Source organism: Mchenga conophoros, linkage group LG4 (genome assembly GCF_057382185.1).
Source record: "Mchenga conophoros isolate Kocher_MC1m ecotype Shallow Benthic linkage group LG4, M_conophoros_male_GT1.1, whole genome shotgun sequence".
NCBI classification, from domain to species: domain Eukaryota; kingdom Metazoa; phylum Chordata; class Actinopteri; order Cichliformes; family Cichlidae; genus Mchenga; species Mchenga conophoros.
The window spans coordinates 37855787-37881631 of NC_140529.1; the positions used below are offsets into that span (position 1 = coordinate 37855787).

Genomic DNA, 25845 nt, shown 5'->3' on the forward strand with positions numbered 1-25845 from the left:
ACTGTAAAGGACACAAAATGAAATGTCTCATGGAGGGGGGAGTCAGAGAGGCTGAGATGATCTGAGAGGAGGAGGGAGGGGGGATATACCGGACAGAGGACGATGAAGATGGAGCTGCCAGGCAGGAGGAGAAGAGATAGACGTGAGCGAAGAATCTTGAATGTAGTGAAGGAGGACATGTGGCGGGGTGGAGTGACAGAGGATGATGCTGGGATAGGAGGACAGGAGGAGGTGGAGGCAGATGATCTGCTGTGGTGACCTCTAAAGGGAGCAGGAGGAAGAAGACAACAGGTTTATAGTTTATGGGTTTATGACCAGTGACTTTGCTCACATGCGGGGTCCCTCAAGAGTCCAATCTTGGTCCACCTCTTTTTTTTCCTCTTAGAAGTAGAGGACACGCTTATGTTCCATCCATCTTATCCTTTTCAGGGTGACAGGGGCCTATCCCAGGGCTCCATGGTACACCTGGACAGGTCGCAGGCTGTTGCAGGACTAACACATAGAGACAGACAACCAGTCACACTCACATCTATGAGCAATGTAGAGTTACCAATTACAGCTTTTATTCACATGTCAGTCTAAAACAGCATCAGTGTTGAGAGTCCAGCTAACACAACTTTTAATACTCCTTTTCTATAAATTGATACGTTATCTTAAAATCCTGAAAGAGCCTCAGTTGTGCCAAAAGCCTGATTTAATGAGCAAAAATTTTGGTACACTGATGAACAGCTAGCTTACATCGTATTTCTGATTGTGCTGCTGAATAGTACTGAGCTTCTCAAGATCAGCTGAAGCAAAATGACTTCAGGAAATCAGGGGATGCAGATAAAATGCATTAAGGCTGCCACGCAGACACTGGAGAAACTCAGGTGCTGACCATAGTTTCTGACCCAAGAATAAATCCGTGCGTAACTCTACGCAGGAGGTCCATCAGGTTACCGGGAATAGAAAATATTGTGTGTTTTTTTGTTGGAGTGAAATCATGATTCCTCTTATTCCGAGTCACCCCTCTCACGTCGCCCACATTGGCTTCTTTGCTTTTTCACTGTGTCTGATGTGAGGAAAATCAGGTGAGCTGCAATGTTGGGCGTGTCGTCAGACAGGTGTTGGTGTGGGATGCACCGCAGACAGAGAGGAGGAGGAGAGAGGAAGGTTATTTATGCCTCAGCAGGTCTGGAGGTATGGATCTTACAGCGATGGCTTTCTACAAAGTGATGTGTTTGGCTGCTGGGCTGATGCTCCTGACCCAAGGTAAGAGCTCTCTGCACACACCTGCAGCAGGTACGACTCAGAGGGCGAAAACACTCAGGAGCACAGCGCTTCACTTTAAAGTGACACTGCAGGAAAAGGAGGACTGGTGGTTTATTTTAGGTTCACAGATAAACGTGATGATCTGTTTGGTTTGGAAGCAGCTGAGAGGTTTTAACTTCTTTATTTCACCTTAACTTTTGTTGGTTTATTCAGTCAGCTTTGATTGACACACATCATTTATTCATGAGGATCTAAACGTGTGACAAAGGAGGATATCACCTTAACCTGATTAAGCTTAAACATTTCAGATCAATAACTGAGTTCCAGTACATGTACATATATCGTGTTTCAGAGCTCATGATCACATGATATAATAATATAAATGTCATATATAATACATGTTTTATTTAAAAATGTTCTCCTGATTCTTCAGTAGCAGTTTTACTTTCTGTCCTGGTCAATAAAGCTTCATTCAAACTTGGCTGTGATTCAAACCTCTCATAAAAGTTTCTTCATGAGAGGTTTGAATCTTTATGTTTATTAATGATTATTTGATGGTTGTTTATAACTTTAAAACTGCTCTCTGTGCGTATGACCGCTTTCTGCAGCTGCTGTCTTCACTACATGAATCACACTAATGGCATCTGAAAAAAGAAACAGAGAGGATTATTTTTAATTTCCTCCAACAATAAAAGTTTATTTTATAAATATTTTTCAATAAAATTAAAGCTACCCCGTCATTATTTAGTGACATTAAGTGTCGAGTGTCAGATTTAGTAAATATTTTAGATCTGCTTTCATGATCATATCTCAGTCTGCACAATGTGGACTGAAATGTTGTATCACTTTAGTTAAAATTTAAAAAATGTGTGTCTTTAATATTTAATTGGAAATATATTTAAGGGGAAAGCTGGCTGTCTTATTTCTTTAATTCAGTCATTCATGGGATTATTAGCTGCAGCTTAACCGACTGAGACGTTTCAAAAGGATGTTTGATCTCTGAGCTTTGGAGACGTTTTTTAAATGAAAAGTGTGACGGCGATGCGCAGCAGTTTGTCGTGCCAGTTAAAGATGTGATCACATCTTTAACAGTTAAAGATGTTATCACATCTTTAACTGTTAAAGATGTGATAACAGGTTTCATTCATCATAGCTCAGTGCAGGAAGTGCGTTAGATTCTGAGAAGGTGCCGCATCATTTGTGTCCAAACTACGGTGAGGAAAGACCTTTTCTATGAAATGATGGAGGGTGGAAGATGAAAATACTGTGTGTGCAGCCCAGACCAACACACACACACACACACACACACACACACACACACACACACACACACACACACACACACACACACACACACACACACACACAAACTACCTACAAAGATAGTCTAAGGAGCTTAGAAAGAAAAGCGTCTGGACTTCTTTAAGTTGCTTGAAGACGTTTCACCTTCATCCGAGAAGCTTCTTCAGTTCTAGGGTCAAATGGTGGAGAGTCCCAGATTTAAACCCAGTGGGAGTTTCCCCCCAAAGAGGGACAAAGGACCCCCTGATGATCCTCTACCTAATCACATGAGTTAAGGTGTAAAAACGGGTGTGGGTCCCAATCAGCCAGGGTTTCGGGTGAGCTCATTGTGAAACCTGGCCCCACCCTATCATGTGATTTCCTGAGGTCAGATGGCCCAGGATGTGAGTGGGCGTTAAGGCGTCTGGGGACGCTCCAACTGGTAGAGGATCATCAGGGGGTCCTTTGTCCCTCTGTGGGGGGTTACTCCCACTGGGTTTAAATCTGGGACTCTCCACCATTTGACCTTAGAACTGAAGACGCTTCTCGGATGAAGGTGAAACGTCTTCAAGCAACTCAAAGAAGTCCAGACGCTTTTCTTTCTAAGCTCCTTAGACTATGATGACCTGGATGACTGAGAACATTCACAGACATACCTACAAAGATTGCGTTTAACAGATGGATGAAGCTGCCCACTGGCGTCATTGACTGCTTTGCTCGGTCAATGATTAGTTGGAATTATTGGAATGGAGTCCAGTGGGTGCCGTCATCCGTCTGTTAATGAAGAAATACCACAAATGTAAAACTAATGGAGTAAACAACACATACAGTACATATAAATATATATGAATATGTATACAAGTTGAAAATTTCCCAAAATACATTCAATTAATTAACAGGTGGCAGCATAAACAAAGCTGGTCACATAATCAAGATTTTAAAGGGTCTGTTAGTAGAGTCGCCTCACAGCAGCCGTGCTATTGGTCAGATGATGTCATTAAAATTCTCCAACATGGGGACTGACTCACTGCTACAGCCACTACTGGAGCTTCTGCTGGATGCTTATAGCTAACCACAGACAATCAACTTTCCCACTATTATTAACGACAGTGAACTAATCACAGAACAATGAATGGAGATCTTTTGTTTTAAAATGGTTTGTTTTCTGTGTTTCAGAGTCTGAGTCACAGCTGGATGGTAAGAAAAAGCTTCTTTGTGTAATGATTTAGTTTTATGTGTAATAAATCTTTAGTTTCATATGAATATTAGTTTGTGAGTGAACTGTAGACTCCAGGATCACTGTGTCCTCACTCAGCAGTTTGTAGTGCTGAGAGTTTACAGCTCCTACAGTAATGCTCACTCTGTGTTTTAATGTCGGTCTTCAGTTTGTGGTAAGGCGTCTCTGAACACCAGGATTGTAGGAGGACAGGTGGCCCCTGTTGGCAGCTGGCCCTGGCAGGTCAGTCTGCAAACATCTGGGTCCCACTTCTGTGGAGGATCCCTCATTAACAGTCAGTGGGTGCTGACTGCTGCTCACTGCTTTAGAAGGTGAGTGATGAGGCTGAAGCTGCACTCTAAACATGATTTAAGGAAATTATGGAGGGTCCTAATCTGGGGGCTGAGGGTGGTAACAGGATAAATATTTAACAGGGCAGGAAGTCAAACTTTATATATGTTTTCTCGTCTATAACAATTGTAACAACTGTGTACTGTTCGTGTCGCTCCTGATGATCTCAGCAGTACTCCAACCGGTCTGACTGTGAATCTGGGCCTTCAGAGTCTACAGGGATCTAATCCCAATGCAGTGTCTCGGACAGTAACACAGATCATCAAACATCCAAACTACAACTCTGGTACCAACGACAACGACGTCTGCCTCCTGCAGCTCTCCTCACCGGTGACTTTCAGCAGCTACATTTCTCCCGTCTGCCTGGCAGCTTCAGACAGCATCTTCTACAGCGGTGTTAACAGCTGGGTCACCGGCTGGGGCGATATAGGAAGGGGAGGTGGGTCACTGGTTAGAACAGATTAATATTGTCTGAGGATGACAGGAAACAAACAGCTTCTCCAAAGTATCCATAAAGGAGCCTTTGTCTGCTTATTTTATGATTCTGTTGCTGAAGAGAAGCCTAAATGTTTCAGAAACTATGATTTATGAATTTATTCAAGGTTCAAGGTTCTTTATTTGACACATGCATAGTTATACAAGTATAACACACAGTGAAATGTAGCCTGACACGCATCTCGACATGTGCAAAAACTTTAGGGGGGGGTGTAGAGGAAGAATATATATATATATATATATATATATATATATATATATATATATATATATATATATATATATATATATATATTGGAAACTGCCAAGCAAAGACTCACAGCCTTGGCCAGCCGCTTGAGGAGGTACACCAGAGAGATAGAAGGCAGGAGAATAAACCAGCTGTTCTCCACAGAACCAGCAAAGGTGTACTCTCAGTGGCAAGGGAACAATAAGAGAACAGCACCACCAAGGCTGGAGACGGAGCAATACTGGAAGAGCATATGGGAGAAGGATGCAACCCATAACGGCAATGCTCAGTGGCTAGTGGATCTGAGGGCAGACCACAGCGACCTCCCTGAACAGGGTCCAGTAACCATCACAGTGGCAGATATCCAAGAAAGGGTCTCCAGTATGAAGAGTTGGACAGCACCAGGGCCCGACATGGTTCACGCCTACTGGCTGAAGAAGCTGACTGCACTCCACGAGCGTCTGGCAGCACAAATGAACCAGCTGCTAGTTAACGAGAGACACCCGGAATGGCTAACTGAAGGCCGGACGGTCCTGATCCCCAAGGACCCCAAGAAGGGACCGGTCCCCTCCAACTACCGACCAATAACCTGCCTCAGTACTACATGGAAGCTCCTGTCAGGCATCATATCGGCTAAGATGAACAGGCACATGGGTCAATACATGAGCGGGACACAGAAAGGAATTGGCAAGAATACCAGAGGTGCAAAACACCAGCTACTGGTAGACAGAACAATCAGCCGAGACTGCAAGACCAGACTGACCAACCTGTGCACTGCCTGGATTGATTACAAGAAGGCCTATGACTCTATGCCCCACAGCTGGATACTGGAATGCCTAGAATTGTACAAGATCAATGGGACCCTAAGAGCCTTCATCAGGAACTCAATGGGGATGTGGCGTACAACACTAGAGGCCAACTCCAAGCCCATAGCACAAGTTACCATCAAGTGCGGGATCTACCAAGGAGATGCTCTGTCCCCACTGCTGTTCTGCATAGGCCTGAACCCCCTCAGTGAGATCATTAACAAGACTGGCTACGGATACCGACTACGGAACGGAGCAGTTGTCAGCCACCTCCTGTACATGGATGACATCAAGCTGTATGCCAAGAGTGAACGAGACATCGATTCACTGATCCACACTACCAGGCTATACAGCAATGACATTGGAATGTCGTTCGGACTGGAGAAGTGTAGTCGGATGGTAACAAAGAGAGGGAAGGTAGTCAGAACTGAGGGGATTGAACTACCAGAAGGCAACATTGCAGACATAGAGGACAGTTACAAGTACCTGGGGATCCCGCAGGCGAATGGGAACCATGAAGAGGCCGCTAGAAAGGCTGCAACCACCAAGTACCTGCAGAGGGTCAGGCAAGTCCTGAGGAGTCAGCTGAATGGTAAGAACAAGATCCGGGCCATCAACACGTACGCCCTGCCCGTGATCAGGTACCCTGCTGGGGTAATAGGCTGGCCAAAGGAGGAGATAGAAGCCACTGACATAAAGACAAGAAAGCTCCTTACCATGCATGGAGGGTTTCACCCCAAGTCCAGCACCCTGAGGCTGTACGCTAAGCGGAAGGAAGGGGGCCGGGGACTGGTGAGTGTCAGCACCACAGTCCAGGATGAGACAAGGAACATCCAAGAATACATTGGGAAGATGGCCCCAACTGACCGAGTGCTCAGTGAATACCTCAGGCAGCAGAAACCCAAGAAAGAGGAGGGAGACGAGGAACCATCATGGAAGGACAGGCCCCTGCACGGTATGTACCACCGGCAGATAGAGGAGGTGGCTGATATCCAGAAATCCTACCAGTGGCTGGACAAAGCTGGACTGAAAGACAGCACAGAGGCACTAATCATGGCAGCACAAGAACAAGCTCTGAGTACAAGATCCATAGAGGCTGGGGTCTATCACACCAGGCAAGACCCCAGGTGCAGGCTGTGTAAAGATGCCCCAGAGACAATCCAGCACATAACAGCAGGGTGCAAGATGCTAGCAGGCAAGGCATACATGGAACGCCATAACCAAGTGGCCGGCATAGTGTACAGGAACATCTGTGCCGAGTATAACCTAGAAGTCCCGAGGTCAAAATGGGAGATGCCCCCAAGGGTGGTGGAGAATGACCGAGCTAAGATCCTGTGGGACTTCCAGATACAGACGGACAAAATGGTGGTGGCTAACCAACCGGACATAGTGGTGGTAGACAAACAGAAGAAGACGGCCGTAGTGATCGATGTAGCGGTTCCGAATGACAGCAATATCAGGAAGAAGGAACACGAGAAGCTGGAGAAATACCAAGGGCTCAGAGAAGAGCTCGAGAGGATGTGGAGGGTGAAGGTAACGGTGGTCCCCGTGGTAATCGGAGCACTAGGTGCGGTGACTCCCAAGCTAGGCGAGTGGCTCCAGCAGATCCCGGGAATAACATCGGAGATCTCTGTCCAGAAGAGCGCAGTCCTGGGAACAGCTAAGATACTGCGCAGGACCCTCAAGCTCCCAGGCCTCTGGTAGAGGACCCGAGCTTGAAGGATAAACCGCCCGCAGGGGCGCGCTGGGTGTTTTTATATATATATATATATATATATATATATATATATATATACATTGTGCATGTGCAGTAGTAGCAGCAAGCAGGTGAATTCTGTACATTAATATGGATAGACATCTGACTATTTTACAGGATAGACAATATAAGCATATTTAAAATTAAAGGAATTGAAATGTACATTGTGCCTTGGTTTAGTGTCTGGAAGAGTCCTGTCTCAGTCAGTTATAGATGATGTGAGAGGGCGGGTGTGTGTGTTTAGGGCACGGATGGCTTGGGGATAGAAGCTCCTCTTGAGTCTCTCTGTCCTTGCCCAGAAGATGCGGAACCTTCTACCAGATTGCAGAAGTTGGAACAGTTTGTTGCCAGGATGGGACGGGTCCTTCAGTATCTGCGCTGCTCTAGTCCGGCATCTCCTGGTGTAGGTGTCCTGAAGCGGGGGGAGAGCAATCCTGCAGCAGCGTTCTGCTGTACGGATCACTCTCTGGAGAGCTTTTTGGTCCTTCACACAGCTGTTCCCAAACCACGATGTCATGTTCTGTGTGAGGATGCTCTCCACAGCGCCTGTATAGAAAATCCTGAGGATCTTTGGAGAGACCCTGAACTTCCTCAGTTGTCGTAGGTGATACAGGCGCTGCCTAGCCTTTTTGGTCTGGACCTGAATGTGGGCAGCCCATGTCAGGTCTGAGGAGATGTGGACACCAAGATACTTGAAGGACTGCACCCTCTCCACTGGAGCTCCATTGATGATAATGGGCTTGTAGTCTCTGTGCTGACCCCTTCTGAAGTCCACCACCAGCTCCTTGGTCTTGCTGACGTTCAGCTGGAGGTGGTTGTCCTGGCACCACGATGCCAGATTCTTCACTTCATCCATGTAGGCCGCCTCATCGTTGTTGGAGATGGCACCCAACACCACTGTGTCGTCAGCAAACTTCACAATGGTGTTGGAGCCATGGGTGGCCACACAGTCTGAAGTGTAGAGGGAGTAGAGCAGTGGCGAGTGGACACATCCCTGAGGTGCTCCTGTGTTGATGGTGATGCTGTTGGAGAAGCACCTGCCCACCCTCACCACCTGAGTTCTGCCAGTGAGGAAGTCCAACACCCATGCACACAGACGGCTGTTAAGTCCCAGATCCCTCAGCTTTGTGAACAGTCTGCAGGGCACTATTGTGTTAAACGCTGAACTGTAATCAACAAACAGCATTCGCACATAGTTACCCTGTTTCTTGTCCACGTGGCTGAGAGTGGTGTGTAGGACGTGGGCGATGGCATCCTCTGTGGATCTGTTGGATCTGTAGGCGAACTGCAGCGGATCTGTGGTGTCTGGGATGGAGGAGGAGATGATGTTCTTCAGCAGCCTCTCAAACACCTTCATTACTACCGAGGTCAGTGCAACTGGCCGGTAATCGTTCAGGGATGAGGGTTTGCTGTTCTTGGGCACAGGGATGATGGTGGATCTTTTGAAGCATGTGGGGACCACAGACTTCGCCAGGGACTCGTTGAAGATGTAAGTGAACACACCTGCTAGCTGGTCAGCACAGCAGCGCAGCAGATGGCCGGTGATGCCGTCTGGCCCCGCCGCTTTCCTTGTGTTCACTCTCCTCAGTGCCGCTCGGACGTCATGCTCCGCGATGCTGGTCACCGGTCTCTCGCTGATGACGTCACTGTCCTCAAAAAGTCAAAAATTCACCAAGTTTCTGAGCCAACCTCAAAGGAAATGTTTGTAAAAAAGAAACTGGTCTCATGCAGTTTCGTTTTTGATGATAAACCTGTGCGCGTGGAGGGGAAACAGACTTTATAAACACTAAAAGAAACATGGACTGAATTATTTGGGAAATGTCTGAAGCATCAAAGATAGAGATACGAACAGAACGTCAAAAACACTTTTAAAAACTGATTGTGCCTCTTTTTTTTTTTTTACATTTAATCAGATTTGTCTGGTGGTTCAATACATACAGCTTTCTGTCATGTGACCACTGAAAGTTGGAAATCCTTTGAGTTAAAACTTATTCACCACCAGAATAAATGCCTGGAAGTGGAACGATGCTTTGTTTACTGTTCAGGTTTCTACCTTTAATCTGTCACACGCTGTTTATTAAACAGATTTTGTTTTTTTTACCCCTTCAGTGTCCCTTCCTTCTCCACAAAACCTGATAGAGGTGGAGGTTCCTGTTGTGGGAAACAGGCAATGTAACTGTAACTATGGAGTGGGATCAATCACTGGCAACATGATCTGTGCCGGGTTAAGTGCAGGAGGAAAGGACTCCTGTCAGGTGATTGTTGTTACCTGTGTTTGGCACATTTTCACCTTTTACAGTTTCTTCTCCTCAGCTAACAGTAAATGTTTCTGCTCTCAAAGGGGGATTCAGGAGGTCCAATGGTGAGCAAGCAGAGCGGTCGCTGGATTCAGGCGGGAGTCGTCAGTTTTGGGGAAGGTTGCGCCTTGGCTAATTTTCCAGGAGTCTACGCCAGAGTATCCCAGTACCAGACTTGGATCAACAGCAAGATCTCCTCCAACCAGCCGGGCTTCATGACGTTCACGTCCACTGGGACCAACAGTGACCTCAGTGTCTCCTGCACAGGACTGCCACCAGTGCCAACCACCACACCTACTAACACCACCACTACAACCCCCACACTTCCAACAACCACCAATCATCCAACAACCACAACCCCCCCAGCAACCCCCGCCACACCTACAAATACAATACTTCCAACAACCACGCTGCATCTGACCACTGCCCAACGTGAGGACCCATCATGACAATACTTTATTAAAGAAAACATTCTAACCTTGAGTCTATTATACACTACATGAACTTGAACTGATGGGTTCATGTGGTTAAAGTTTTTAAGATTTCTTTGTGTTTGCCTCTGGTTTTGTCCTCAGCTGTAGTCTGTGGACAAGCTCCGAGGAATTCACACATTTTCGGGGGAACCTTGCTTGCGTCTGTGGGCTCGTGGCCGTGGATGGCGAGCCTGCAGAAAAATGGAAATCACGTGTGTGGTGGGACTCTGATAGCCTTGGACTCTGTGCTGAGTGACACCAGCTGTTTCTCAAGGTGAGTTGGAGCTGTAGTTTGGCCGGATGATCATACAGTTAATTTGCCTCGGACTAGGAAATATTCAGTAAATCTGAAGGCTGTTTAGATTTTTCAGTCATGATGGCACTCTGGCCCTAATAGGCCACATTTTTTTTCTGTGGTGTACTTCATTTCCTGGTAATTTAATTCTTTAAACTGCATAGATGGTTTAGGTACCATAGTGTACATTTATAAAAGACGACCCCAGTATCTTGGTGAGGCGTGTAATAGGACACACATTAAGAAGTTGCACTAATAATAATAATAATAATGGATTGCATTTATATAGCTCTTTTCAAGGCACCCAAAGCGCTTTACAATGCCACTATTCATTCACTCTCACATTCACACACTGGTGGAGGCAGCTACAGTTGTAGCCACAGCTGCCCTGGGGCAGACTGGTTACAAGACGAACTGCCAACTCTTTGAGCCATGAGCGCACTAAGCTGTTTCAAGCCAGCATGAAAATAATTACAGGAAAGGATTTAAACAGACACATTTACATGTAAATACATATTAGCCACCTAGCTACACACCTTCCTTGGTTGCTCATAACTTTTCTCTTTTTGGCAGTGCTCTCCCTGGTAGTACTGCAGCTTCTGCACGTGTCTATTACACACTTTGGTGGGATGTTGGTTAAAATTTTTAAAGATCTGCTGGGGATTAGACATTTTTCATGATGCTATTGATTGATAGAGCTCATAGTGAGCAGTAGACTCATTTACTTATTCAAAATCTAATTCAACAGATTTTATTTAATATATATATATATATATATATATATAAAAAAACACCCAGCACGCCCCTGCGGGCGGTTTATCCTTCAAGCTCGGGTCCTCTACCAGAGGCCTGGGAGCTTGAGGGTCCTGCGCAGTATCTTAGCTGTTCCCAGGACTGCGCTCTTCTGGACAGAGATCTCCGATGTTGTTCCCGGGATCTGCTGGAGCCACTCGCCTAGCTTGGGAGTCACCGCACCTAGTGCTCCGATTACCACGGGGACCACCGTTACCTTCACCCTCCACATCCTCTCGAGCTCTTCTCTGAGCCCTTGGTATTTCTCCAGCTTCTCGTGTTCCTTCTTCCTGATGTTGCTGTCATTCGGAACCGCTACATCGATCACTACGGCCGTCTTCTTCTGTTTGTCTACCACCACTATGTCCGGTTGGTTAGCCACCACCATTTTGTCCGTCTGTATCTGGAAGTCCCACAGGATCTTAGCTCGGTCATTCTTCACCACCCTTGGGGGCATCTCCCATTTTGACCTCGGGACTTCCAGGTTATACTCAGCACAGATGTTCCTGTACACTATGCCGGCCACTTGGTTATGGCGTTCCATGTATGCCTTGCCTGCTAGCATCTTGCACCCTGCTGTTATGTGCTGGATTGTCTCTGGGGCATCTTTACACAGCCTGCACCTGGGGTCTTGCCTGGTGTGATAGACCCCAGCCTCTATGGATCTTGTACTCAGAGCTTGTTCTTGTGCTGCCATGATTAGTGCCTCTGTGCTGTCTTTCAGTCCAGCTTTGTCCAGCCACTGGTAGGATTTCTGGATATCAGCCACCTCCTCTATCTGCCGGTGGTACATACCGTGCAGGGGCCTGTCCTTCCATGATGGTTCCTCGTTTCCCTCCTCTTTCTTGGGTTTCTGCTGCCTGAGGTATTCACTGAGCACTCGGTCAGTTGGGGCCATCTTCCCAATGTATTCTTGGATGTTCCTTGTCTCATCCTGGACTGTGGTGCTGACACTCACCAGTCCCCGGCCCCCTTCCTTCCGCTTAGCGTACAGCCTCAGGGTGCTGGACTTGGGGTGAAACCCTCCATGCATGGTAAGGAGCTTTCTTGTCTTTATGTCAGTGGCTTCTATCTCCTCCTTTGGCCAGCCTATTACCCCAGCAGGGTACCTGATCACGGGCAGGGCGTACGTGTTGATGGCCCGGATCTTGTTCTTACCATTCAGCTGACTCCTCAGGACTTGCCTGACCCTCTGCAGGTACTTGGTGGTTGCAGCCTTTCTAGCGGCCTCTTCATGGTTCCCATTTGCCTGCGGGATCCCCAGGTACTTGTAACTGTCCTCTATGTCTGCAATGTTGCCTTCTGGTAGTTCAATCCCCTCAGTTCTGACTACCTTCCCTCTCTTTGTTACCATCCGACTACACTTCTCCAGTCCGAACGACATTCCAATGTCATTGCTGTATAGCCTGGTAGTGTGGATCAGTGAATCGATGTCTCGTTCACTCTTGGCACACAGCTTGATGTCATCCATGTACAGGAGGTGGCTGACAACTGCTCCGTTCCGTAGTCGGTATCCGTAGCCAGTCTTGTTAATGATCTCACTGAGGGGGTTCAGGCCTATGCAGAACAACAGTGGGGACAGAGCATCTCCTTGGTAGGTCCCACACTTGATGGTAACTTGTGCTATGGGCTTGGAGTTGGCCTCTAGTGTTGTACGCCACATCCCCATTGAGTTCCTGATGAAGGCTCTTAGGGTCCCATTGATCTTGTACAATTCTAGGCATTCCAGTATCCAGCTGTGGGGCATTGAGTCATAGGCCTTCTTGTAATCAATCCAGGCAGTGCACAGGTTGGTCAGTCTGGTCTTGCAGTCTCGGCTGATTGTTCTGTCTACCAGTAGCTGGTGTTTTGCGCCTCTGGTATTCTTGCCAATTCCTTTCTGTGTCCCGCTCATGTATTGACCCATGTGCCTGTTCATCTTAGCCGATATGATGCCTGATAGGAGCTTCCATGTAGTACTGAGGCAGGTTATTGGTCGGTAGTTGGAGGGGACCGGTCCCTTCTTGGGGTCCTTGGGGATCAGGACCGTCCGGCCTTCAGTTAGCCATTCCGGGTGTCTCTCGTTAACTAGCAGCTGGTTCATTTGTGCTGCCAGACACTCGTGGAGTGCAGTCAGCTTCTTCAGCCAGTAGGCATGAACCATGTCGGGCCCTGGTGCTGTCCAACTAACCCCGGCGGAAGGGGCTACATGAATAGGATGAGGGACCTATGGATATATATATATATATATATATATATATATATATATATATATATATATATATATATGGCGTAAATCTTTTTAAAACTGAACATGTCCCCATTCTTACAACTGATTCAGCGTGTTGTGGTCCATTTCATGGCAGCATTTTCTGGAGACTTCTTTCTCAAACAAACTACGTCTAACCGGTGTTTTGCCAGTGGTTACGGTGGATCGGCAAGCCACACTTTAACCCCTCCCAGCCTTGTTCTTGAGGTAATGTCACACCTGTGGTCATGGATGCTGCTCTGCTCTGCATGGAGTTCATGAAGTTAAATATATACCTCTTTAATTAGAACCAGGCCTGAATGTCACCAGGTTCAAGTCTGTAAAACTTGGGTCCCATGAAGTTGAGTGTAAAGGTGTAGATTTTGTTTGAAGCTGATGAAGTTTATGTTTGTGTGCTTCGTTCCTCCCACAGCTCCCCTGTAGCGTCCGAGTGGACTGTCGTGTTGGGGCGTCTGAAGCTAAATGGATCCAACCCCTTTGAGGTGACGCTGAATGTGACAAATATCACTCTGAGCAACACGACCGGGACCAACATAGCCATCCTCCGTCTATCTGCCCAGCCCACCCTGACCGACTACATCCAGCCCATCTGCTTGGACAACGGGAGAACCTTCGCCGAGGGCTTGGCGTGCTGGGCGGCCGGTTGGAGTCCTGGAAGAGGAGGAGGTGAGTCAGCAACATGAAGGCTGACAGAGTTCTGCCCAGACTCTGCACCAGTCCATCTCTCAGATTACACATGTGGACCACTGCACTTACAGTTTCTTTAGTCAAACATCAGGATTTTCTTATCTTTCATGATGTTAGCTGAGGAAGTTATGCAGCAGTTTCAGACCTCGGTGGTAAACTGTGGGAACTCATCATCGAGTGAGAGCATCTGTACAGACGTGTTTGCACTGCAGCAGGTAAATGACTGGATTCTTCTTCTTATAACACTGTCTGCTGACATGTTGTTTAATTTGGATTTAGCTGCTTATTACAGTCACATGTTGAATTTGGATAGTTCATCATCTTGAGTTTCCAGAGTGCTTACAATCTTCAGAAACATGTAAGAAGTTCCAGCTCTGAAATTTCAGTTTTCATTTTTGGCCAGTTAGATTTAATTTAAGAGTGTCTCTGTATCTTTGTTTTAAACCTTTAAAAAACATTATTAGAGGGAAAAACATGGCAACCAAATAATATTAGATATGATTTTCTGATTTTAAATTGAATTCCCGTCTCTTTGTTCAGGGTGATTCTGGCGGCCCGCTGATGTGTAAGCAGGGCGGCTCTTGGTTCCAGGCGGTCGTGTTAACAGCTCCAAGCCCCTCTGCCAGGAGGAGACGAAGCTCAGTCATGACCTTCACCAGAGTGAGCACCTTTGACTCCTTCCTGACGAAGACGCTGGGGACACTCTTGTCTCCAGCCTTCAACACCACCATCACTAACCCCACCAATGTCTCCGTCACCACCACCACCATGGCCACCACAACTCGCTCGAATTGTTTGTTTGACAGCAGCGAGGGTCGTCCTGCTCACTCCTTCATCTTTGTCTTCATCCATCTCCTCAGCCTCGCCTTTTGTCTCCAGCTCTGCCTTTAGAGAACCCAAACTTGATTCACATGATGTGATGGACACAGATGAATGTGAACAAGCTTGACTTTGAGACTTTACAGGCTTAAAACTTTGTCTGCTAATCTTTGAGTTTATTTGTAACTGGTTATCTAAGAGTTCAGTGGTGAAGCTGTGGAGGATCAAATTGGACGTGAAATTCTACTTGATGAATTATCATCACAATTAGAAGTGGCTGTCAAGTCCGTCTCAGGGCCTTTCTCAGAGCCAGAATTACAGACCATGTACATGCTAACACGAGCACTCCATCGTGGATGTTCAAGGCTTGGGAAATCTTTTTGTAGCCTAAGCCTGCCTTAAATTTCTCAATAACTTTATCCCTGACCTGTCTGGTGTGTTCTTTGGACTTCATGGTGTTGTTGCTCCCAATATTCTCTTAGACAACCTCTGAGGCCGTCACAGAGCAGCTGTATTTGTACTGACATTAGATTACACACAGGTGCACTTTATTTAGTCATTAGCACTCATCAGGCAATGTCTATGGGCAACTGACTGCACTCAGACCAAAGGGGGCTGAATAATTACGCACACCCCACTTTGCAGTTATTTATTTGTAGAAAATGTTTGGAATCATGTATGATTTTCGTTCCACTTCTCACGTGTGCACCACTTTGTGTTGGTCTTTCACGTGGAATTCCAATAAAATTGATTCATGTTTGTGGCTGTAATGTGACAAAATGTGGGAAAGTTCAAGGGGGCCGAATACTTTTGTAAGCCACTGTATGTTCTTGGCAGCTGAGACCCCGCTTTACGAAAGGAGTTACAAATTGGAAGAATTTTGAAAAAATAGATGCTAACCCGCACCCAGAAATAAGCGGAGCACCTGAGAACCCGGGCATGCCATTACCAGCCTGAAATTCATAATATTTTATGAATCTATTATTATCCATATTGTTTATGAATTACGACAGATCCTCAATAGGCCGGAAATGTAGCTTAACTATTGTTTTATTGTAGGTAAAGTTCACAGTTTCCTTCTGATCCGTTTTGATTTCAATATGAATATTTTCGATATGGTTCCGACACTGGTATGTAATCTGGTTTGTTAAAACTCAGTGTAACGACATCTCCATAGGTACCCTGTATTTTGACAGCATGCAGCAGAAGCAAATAGATGTCACCAACAAGCTATGGCGTCACAATGTCAGAATAACAAAAGAAATGGTAACAGCCAGCCGTTATATCCGCAGGATACAGGGCAAACTTGCGCTCGAAAATTAACCAGACCCCTAGTGTGACACCAAGCATATATGCAAGGGGGGGGGGGGATAAACTCTGAGATGATATATTCCACCAGATGAAAATTCAGACTTTTTCTGAATTGGGTTATATTTGAGAAAAATATCAAATTCAATACGTCTAAGGCAGGCATCATCAATCTGTGATCTCAGCATGTTAGGATCCTCATAAAAACCATAAAAAAATATTTTTTGCTTATCAACATCAGCGGGCTTCTGCTCTGCATCACTCTTTTTCCTCCATTCAAAGTATGCCATATCATTTGGAAGATTGAACCATGTATAGGGATAGGAAATTTTAATGACAGCCACCTCCCAGGGCCCATCGAGATAGAGATACTGGGCGAGATCCTCACGGAAACTGCTACTCGTGTTATTTTTAAATACATTTAGGCTAGCGTTTGAAGGTAGTGTTACGTAAAAGCCTTGAGACCTGAGAGTCATGTCACCAGCATGAAATGAGGTGGAAGGTTTTTATTTTAGGTTTTTAAGGTCACTGGCTTTAATCCAGCTATTAAACTTTTCAGGCCAGTTTCCCCATTTGACAGGAAATACATTTGCCCCCTCTGTTTACGTTTTGTCAGAATGCTCTCTATATGATACAGCTTACCCACAACCACATTGATTTTCTGTGGCTCATGCTCGTAAAAACCACAGATAATTAGTTCCCCATCGTAATCTTTGATTTTACAAACCGGAGGATCCCTAGGTATGCATTGGTCTATAGTGAATATTTCATCCGTGAAAGTCTGTTCATAGCGTTTATCAAACACACCTCTAACTTGAGACAATCTCACGTGATCTCCCTTTTTAAATTTCATGAGCTTATTTCTGGAACAAATAGAAAAAGTGCCATACATTCGGCGCCAGCTGCGGTCTCAAGGCTGGAGCCCAACAAAAACACCCTGATAACGACTGTTTAGTCTGTACCTTCTCATTCCATGCAAGGCCACCTGGGTTGGCTGGAAGACTGTTTTTACCTAGCCTGGCAGGGCGAAGGACACTGTCTCAGCTGAACTATGGACACACACACACACATACATATACAGTGATATGCACACACTCATCCCCCCTCCCTTTCCAAATGCCTTCGAATCTTGTTCCCTCCTGAGAACACGGCGAGTCTGAGCCCGCGCTGGAATGGTAGCGCTGGGCAGGATGGCTGCTGTGTTTGCTTCGGATTACTCTTCACCCCCCACCCGACCCTGTGGCTGGTCGCGTGCTCCATAATGTTGTGCTGTGGACATTTATGTGCTTCTTTGTGCAGAGGAGTTTTTTTGTTTTCTGTTCTCATGCTGTCCTCCCAGGAGCCCAGCATGAGCAGAGCTCTCTTTTTTTCCTCTTGTACTTTCCCATTGTAGTGTATATTTCAGTGTTTTTCTGTAACGCTACCGATCTCTGACCTGTATCCCCATGTAATGTCTGTGTTGTGTGTGTGCAACCTGCACGTGGCGAATAAAGCTTTGATTGATTGATTGATTGATTGATTGATTGATTGATTGATTGATTAAATACTAGTGGTGTGTTCTCTCAATGTACTTGACTGGGGGAACGATGATGACTGGTAACATCCACATATCTCCAAGTATTTACAGCCGTGAAATATCTGCTCGATGGTGTTATACCCCGGCCTAGGCAACCGGCGTGCAACGCAAGAAAATAAAAATAAGGAAAAGACACACGAGAAAAAAAACACTAAGGCTCTCCACCAAAATCCCAAAACGAAAGTATTGACAAATCCATTCACAGCTATTTACAACAAACTATTTATTTACAACACAGGGGGAGATCACGACCATGACATACTGAAACACAAGGCTTAAATACATAGAAGGAGCAATCAGGGAATGGACCACAGGAGGGAAACACAGCTGGGGCAAATTAGACCTGACGAGACAAGGAAACGTAAACTGAACACACTGAGATAACACAGACTTTCAAAGTAAAGCAGGAAATACATGACAGTCACGCAAAAAACAAAACACTGACAACACCGAAACGTAACAATGGGCATAAGTGAGGCGGTGGACCCTGAAGACTTGCCGGGTGTCTGGTTTGGAGATTCCCAGGGAGATTCGCGAGGCCCGGGTATGAGTTCCAGCCTTGAGGGGATGACGGTGGCGGGGTCGCTGGAGGCAGTGTGGCCACATTTGCCGGCAGGCTCGGGGGAGGCATAGTTTCAGAGCAAGGCTCGAACCAGGCATGAGCAGCAAGGGCTCTGAAGCTTATGTTCAGGTTCATTTATGATCTTAGGTATTTTATTGTGAGTTTTCTCACTTGATTATTAGATTCCCTCTTGTGTCTTTGCCCTGTGTGTCTGTTTATATATGTTGTGTGAGCCCTTGCGTCTTGTTTCCCTCCTTGTGTTCCATTCCAGATAAACACTCCTCTACCTCACTAACCCCCTAAAACGAGTGAACATACAAAACCGTAACAAGTTTATTCTTACTAAGAAACTTGCTTATGTATGTTACATTCTTTGTTGTTACTTTTTCATCTCAATAAACTTGCTGTGTGTTTCAGGTGTGTCAAACTCCGCGTGTGCAAGCGCCGGCTCTTCACTTGCACTTTAATAACCTTTTTTTTGGCAGCCTTTAATAACCTACTTATGTAAACAAGGTCTCATACAATCTCTGTTGACCTCATTTGTTTATCATCTATCGTCTCCTTTAACCAGTGGAATTGTTTCATCCTCAGGGCCTCTCCTGGCACTACAAACATGAATCTGCACTTCTGCATACCTGTGAACTCACCTGTGCTTAACTGTTCCTTATTCTGATTCTAATCTTTTACTGGTAGATCCAGTTTGCCGACAGACATGAAAGCATTGTTCCAGGAAATCATCTTTTACATAACAGTTTCCAAAAATACACTGATCACATGATGGCCAGAACAAGCCAAAGAACCTGCTGAGACAAAGGTACTGTGCAGAAGGCAGTATGGCTCTTTAACCCTTTAACAACCTGCTAAACCAAACGGTTGAGAATCATTTTAGGAAGGCATATTTTTTTGACATGTGATAGATGAATGAAATTTAATGTTTGATTTTTTTTTTTAAAGTGCTCCACCAAACGGTTGATTTGTCACTTTATGGTGCTAATGCAAACATTAACCTAAATGTTATTAAAAGCTTATCAAACATCCAGACTACAACTCTGATACCGATGACAGCGACATCTGCCTCCTGCAGCTCTCCTCATCTGTGACTTTCAGCAGCTACATTTCTCCCGTCTGCCTGGCAGCTTCAGACAGCATCTTCTACAGCGGTGTTAACAGCTGGGTCACCGGCTGGGGCAACATAGGAAGTGGAGGTGGGTCATAAAGACACCCGTTCATTTTTAGAGAAATAATCACTTTAATGCAGGAAACAAGTGTGCTGTCTCACAAGTATCTAGAATAAGCATATTCTTCTATAAGGTTAAGTCTGTGGAGACAATTCAAAACAAGAAAGAAAGATTATGTGTAACCAGTTGGAAACTATATATTAGTCTATTTCAATCAAAATCAATCCTTTTATACAATTTGTGTCTCAGACTTTGTTGGCACATTTCTACATTTACTTTGTTTTACTGCCACCAACTGTCAGCCAGTGGAACAGCACAGGATGAGCCACAGCAGACAGACATGTCCAACCTTTGAGGTGACGTTGAATGTGACAAATATCACTCTGAGCAACACGACCGGGACCAACATAGCCATCCTCCGTCTATCTGCCCAGCCCACCCTGACCGACTACATCCAGCCCATCTGCTTGGACAACGGGAGAACCTTCGCCGAGGGCTTGGCGTGCTGGGCGGCCGGTTGGAGTCCTGGAAGAGGAGGAGGTGAGTCAGCAACATGAAGGCTGACAGAGTTCTGCCCAGACTCTGCACCAGTCCATCTCTCAGATTACACATGTGGACCACTGCACTTACAGTTTCTTTAGTCAAACATCAGGATTTTCTTATCTTTCATGATGTTAGCTGAGGAAGTTATGCAGCAGTTTCAGACCTCGGTGGTAAACTGTGGGAACTCATCATCGAGTGAGAGCATCTGTACAGACATGTTTGCACTGCAGCAGGTAAATGACTGGATTCTTCTTCTTATAACACTGTCTGCTGACATGTTGTTTAATTTGGATTTAGCTGCTTATTACAGTCACATGTTGAATTTGGATAGTTCATCATCTTGAGTTTCCAGAGTGCTTACAATCTTTAGAAACATGTACAAACATAAAGCAGATCTAGCTTTGAAGTTTCAGTCTTCATTATGGGCCAATTAGATTTCATTTTAAAGAGCTTCTCTATTTTGTGTTATTTTTAAGCCTTTTTACATTTTTTATTAGAGGGAACAACCTGGCACCCAAATAATTCTGAATTTTAAATTTGAACCTTCCCGTCTCTTTGTTCAGGGTGATTCTGGCGGCCCACTGATGTGTAAGCAGGGCGGCTCTTGGTTCCAGGCGGTCGTGTTAACAGCTCCAAGCTCCTCTGCCAGGAGGAGACGAAGCTCAGTCATGACCTTCACCAGAGTGAGCTCCTTTAACTCCTTCCTGACTGAGACCCTTGAGATGCGCTTGGCTCCGGCTTCCAACACCACTGCCAACCCCACCAATGCCCCCATCACTACCTCTACCAGCAGCACCTGTACCGCCACTATGGCCACCACTACAAATGACTCAAATAGTGTGTTTGACACCAGCGGGGGTCGTCCGGCTCAGGCCTACACATTTGCCATCTTCCACCTCCTCAGCCTCTCCCTTTGTCTCCAACTCTTCCTGTAGAGAGTCTGACCTGATTTACATGATGTCGCGGACACAAATGAATGTGAACAAGCCTCGACCTTGAGACTTTCAGTCGTAAAGCTGTGCCTGCAAAAATTTGACTTGATTCTTAACAGGTTATCTAAAGAAAGCTCAGTGTTGAAGCTGTGGAGGATCAAATCATACATTCTGCTGGACGAATCATCAGCACAAACATCTGGAACACCTGATGGAGAGGTTGACTACAAATCTTAGTTAGTGAGCAGAAGTCAGCAAATATCTGCTAAACAGATAAAATGAAATAAAGAATTTACATGTGGAAAACAAATGTTTGATATGAGGGATGAAAGAATAAAAAAAATTGTGGGGTAAACACAAAATGTGTCTGTTTTATTGCTTTGAGATGACGTGGAAATCCTTCCTGTTTGCAGTAGTCCTGGAAACATAAACAGGAGTACAATCCCTGAACATGCTCATGTACATATGGCACTGTGTGCAAACTCAGCTGTAACTTTGTAGCTACTTCCCGAGGAGGGAGGTTTTAGTGGGAGGAGATAAAACAAAAAGAAGCTTCTGTGGTGTAAATGTGGATTTAATAAACCATTCGTCAAAAACAAGGTACTGAAGGAACTTTCAGCAAAACAGACATCAGCTCGGCGTGACCTCAGGCCGTTTCATAAGGCACAAGGTCTCTTTTGGCGTTGATGCTTTTAATCCAAGACCCGCTGCTCAGGGATAATAGCACCGTTTTAGAGACCTACAGTCGACATTATCACAATCCACCAAGGGCGGACCCTGATCAGGAAGGAAGCGAAAACCTGCCCATTCAGTCAGCTCTGTGTGATCCGAGTAAGATCGATGCAGCTACTCAGATGAACACACAGATGGTCCAAAGGCAGTAATTATAGTAAATGTAGAGGAGGATATGTGATGGTGGTGGTGGGTAGTCTCTTAAATTAGCGGAAATTAGTGTATAGAAAAGGCCAGCCAACCATAGTGATTATGGAGCCACATTTACAGAAGAAATATATCAGCATACAGCTGCCGGTTAGCCTATCAGTGGCAAGGCAACCCATTCTCTGGCAATGAAAGAAAAATGTTCAGTCTCAAAAAGTCAAAGAGAAAAAGTCAGTGAATGACTCAGAAGAGAAGGTGTAAGGCCGGTTCTGTGTGTAGCCACCTCCATCTCCGCTGTAAATGCTATAACAAGTATAAAATTAGTTCGGTGGATGAGCACCTCCATCCTCGCCTCCTACTTCATCCTGATCTCGAAGCATAAACAGTTGCAGGTGTCGCAGTCAGGAACCTGGCAGGTACAGGCACAGTCCCACCTGGAGCACTGTAGGAAAGAAAAACACAGCAGCTCAGACAGGAGACTAACTTTCTGGGCAAGGATTTAACGGCAGCACCTGCTGTGTCCTGAAGAACCCGCAGAAACCAACAAGCACGCTTGTGTAGCTTCACCTGTCCCAGCAGGTGAACTTCTCCTGCAGCCAGGAAGCTGTTTTACCCACACACATTCATTATTTTAATTTACCATTATAACCCTGACAATAACACTTAGATCATGAGGCGTGTGGTGATGCATACCTCCTGATTTTATTAATGCAAACCAAACTATACATTTTGCATTAATGATACACTTTGATCAGCTAACACAGCTGACAATCTTGATCATATGTAAGCTCACTTTCTTCACATAAGGCAACAACAAGAAGCAGCTTTTTCTACAGCAGCACAGAGTTCAGAGGTCAGCTGTGGGTTTAACAGCCTGCTGATTCAAATTCTTTGTGGGTTGCAGCATGATATGGAAAATGCAGTGTTGTTTAACATTTACATGATCTGCAAACCTTTGTCAGTCACGGTGGGGCGGTCCAGCACCCTCTGAGGAACCTTTCCTTTCTGGCGACAGCTGACACACAGCTCTGCAGCAAATGTTCACCTCACTGTGAATGGGGTCACTGGCTTCCCAGTTCACAGACATTATCAATACACCATGTCATTACTGATAACATCTGAGATCACCAGGATTAGTGTCTCCAAAGTGGTTTGAGAAAGTGAAGGGTTGCTGGTTTGTCTCCAGTAATCTCATTTGGTTTAGGGGTAGTGGCACCTGATGTGACCACTACAGGAACAGTGAGGCTTCATTTTATTTACGTCAGTTTTTAATCGCTCTGCTTTTAATGACTATCATTGATTTATTTTATATAATTATTCACTGTAAAATGAACCTTCTGCCCACCTCATCAGCATCATTGTTTGAATGTGTCTGAGTGTTTTATCACATTTTACACCAACATTGAGGAGAGTGTTTCCAAACGTGAGCTGATGGTTTCTGTGCCGGAGCTCGTGTGACCGCCAGTGCTGCTGGTTTACTTACAGAAGCCGGAGAGCAGGATTCAGCCAGGAATGGTCCCACAGCCGGCAGGCGGCAGTCGCACATTTCACCCAGTCTGATGCACTGCTCGCACACAGAGAGGTCTGCACAGCATTCACTGCACTCTAAAGAACAGTAGTCCTTAAAGGCACACAGAAATGCAAAAATCTGTCACATGACCTCAGTCAGAATCCTGCTAGACCCCGGACGTCACGCTGTAACCTCAAATACAAGCTTCTTTAAATGCTGAATAAATAACCCTTCCACAGGTGGGTCGGATGATCTTCTCCAGAGTCCAGTCGTCTGTGTTACACTTTATAAACTGCATCTCTCAGAATCAGGGGAACAGTAAAAGTGCATGCCTGCCTGCACAGCCACAACCTGAATAAACCCACAGGGTTAACTACTGCAGCTCAAGCAGACACAGGCATGTTTCTGAGAACTACTGAGATATAAAAGTGTTCATAAGCTGTAAAATGATAACTGCCAGCTTTACAATAGAAACATTTCATGTATATTTTCCTATACCTGCATGAATCCAGCAGAGAATTTTATTATAAGTTCAAAGCTGACAGTGGGTAAAACACAGCCCATAGAGCAAAGACGGGTCCCTGCAAGGGTCAAACCAAAGCTAAGTACCTCACAGGGAACCATTTCTTAGTTTTCTGGTCTGTAAGAAGCATGAACAGAGCACCAACCTTGAGGCAGTATCGGATCCAGAGCCCAATCCCTAGGACGATCATGTACAGACTCACAGTGATCATCAGCACTGCAGGTAGAGGGATTGCAAGCCTCCAAACAGGCAACACCTGAAGAAGAAGACCAACTGAACATCAAACACAGTCGAGCTGAAGAGGCGTCACACCTGCCGTCCTCTGACAAAAAATAATGGATTAAGGTTCCTCACCGGCATTGTGTTTTTCTGAAGTCAGAGGAGCCTCGGGAGTGTCTGAGGAAAACACAGAGACTTAAAGTTTCACCAGGACACAGGAAAAACTTTGCGTTATCTTCTGTTTCAGAGAAAATCAGCTGCCAGAAGCACCGCGGCTCGTCCACAAGCATTTCAGAAACCTGTGCTCAGCTCTTCTACGTTTGTGGACACGAGGGTGCTGCCGGAGCCACCCCCATCACAGAGCCACGCGCACTACAACCACACAGGATTATCTCAGAGGTTTCTGTCGCTTTTCCTCCTAAACCTCTCCACCTGTTAAAATCGGGTCTGCAGCCACGCCCATCAGCTCCAGGTTTGTCCTCAGTGCTTTTTACCAATCTGGAGTGCTTCAGAAACCAATTTAATGGAAGGAAGTCTAACGCTGTTATTAAAGTCTGGCCGTTTCTGAGCTTTGAGTGATGTCCCTGTCTGTTGTTCTGATTCTATCTCATTTACTTTTCTTTTGTTTCCCTCTAAAGGATTCTGGCTGGTTCCTTGTTTACAATACTTCTTTAATGTATTTATTTATTTCACATTATTCTGTCATCTTTAGCTCGTTCTGTGTCGTTAGCTCTGAAACGTTTTTATTCCTGATGAATCCGTTTTGGCAATTACAGTTTAACTGCAGTTACCTGTTAAACTGAAGATGCTGCCGTTAATAAAACCATTTAAAAGCCTGAAACGTTACAGACGTTTTACAACGAAACAAACGACCGGAAGCTCCTCCTGCGCGTTCACGGCGCTCTCGGTAACAAACATGAGCGCGGAGAGTTTCGGTGAACTCACATTTGTCAGGTTTGATCGCTAAATGTGGAAGAAAGCAGTTTCTCTGGACCCACCGCACTGCTACTGCTCAAAAACAAGACAACGCTCGCGCTATGGCGGTGCCTGCGTTACCATGGAGACAGAGGGGAGCCCACCAGGAACAAAAAAGGCGAGCGCGAAAACCGTCCAGCTGTCCACAGCTTTGTTAAAACCGATTATTTTGTTATGAAATTTGTTTCGTGTGGTACAAATCTGACAGATTATGATGATGATTTATGATTAGAATAAAATGCAAATTCTGATTGTGGTTGAAAATTAGGAAAAACTTTTTTTAGATAAGAGAGAGATAAGATTGTGTTGATAGGAGTTATGTGGGTTAGTTCAGCTTCACAACTAGGGGGCTGTCTAAACCAAATTGTGATATATACTGTCTTATATTTACATGCATGGATGTGAGCCACGTTAAAATAAAGAAGCTTGCTCACTACTACTGATGTTTTAGAGGGAGTCTATGGCTGACGCGTGTTCCTGGTTTCCAAAAGAAATGCTTCCAGTTGCATTATGATTTGAAGACTATTTATTACAAACTGAAGATGTAACAGTTATCCAGAACTACCTGTGCACACGGTCAGAAAACCGTGAGACTCCTAACCTCTCTGTCCATGCTCCGCCCCTTCCCTCTTACACAGGGTTTC

At 45.4% G+C, this 25845-nt stretch overlaps 3 protein-coding genes across 4 annotated transcripts; 2 read left to right on the top strand and 1 right to left on the bottom strand.

Moving 5' to 3' along the window:
* Positions 1 to 1181: 1181 nt before the first annotated feature.
* On the top strand, positions 1182 to 17782 carry LOC146576757 (transmembrane protease serine 9-like). Its single transcript, XM_085272242.1, has 10 exons — positions 1182 to 1251; positions 3709 to 3729; positions 3918 to 4080; positions 4270 to 4538; positions 9495 to 9640; positions 9727 to 10114; positions 10258 to 10429; positions 13903 to 14156; positions 14295 to 14392; positions 14718 to 17782. The coding sequence occupies exons 1-10, from the start codon at positions 1182 to 1184 to the stop codon at positions 15066 to 15068; spliced, it is 1932 nt and encodes a 643-aa protein (XP_085128368.1). The 3' UTR covers positions 15069 to 17782.
* A 2029-nt stretch (positions 17783 to 19811) lies between these two features.
* Positions 19812 to 21098, top strand: LOC146576758 (chymotrypsin-like protease CTRL-1). The gene is made up of 3 exons (XM_085272528.1): positions 19812 to 20160; positions 20299 to 20396; positions 20727 to 21098. The coding sequence occupies exons 1-3, from the start codon at positions 19941 to 19943 to the stop codon at positions 21096 to 21098; spliced, it is 690 nt and encodes a 229-aa protein (XP_085128654.1). The 5' UTR covers positions 19812 to 19940.
* On the bottom strand, positions 20007 to 25302 carry LOC146576759 (uncharacterized). Of its 2 annotated transcripts, XM_085272254.1 has the most exons (6): positions 25172 to 25302; positions 24362 to 24403; positions 24153 to 24263; positions 23458 to 23595; positions 22315 to 22416; positions 20007 to 20145 (listed from the first exon to the last, which is right to left on the bottom strand). In XM_085272254.1, exons 2-5 carry the CDS (start codon positions 24365 to 24367, stop codon positions 22330 to 22332), a joined length of 342 nt encoding a protein of 113 aa, XP_085128380.1. In that variant the 5' UTR covers positions 24368 to 24403; positions 25172 to 25302; the 3' UTR covers positions 20007 to 20145; positions 22315 to 22329. The 2 variants fall into 2 exon arrangements, with proteins under 2 accessions (XP_085128380.1, XP_085128379.1); XM_085272253.1 differs by lacking the exon at positions 20007 to 20145 and having other exon boundaries at positions 21649 to 22416; positions 25172 to 25299.
* Between the last annotated feature and the right edge of the window lie 543 nt (positions 25303 to 25845).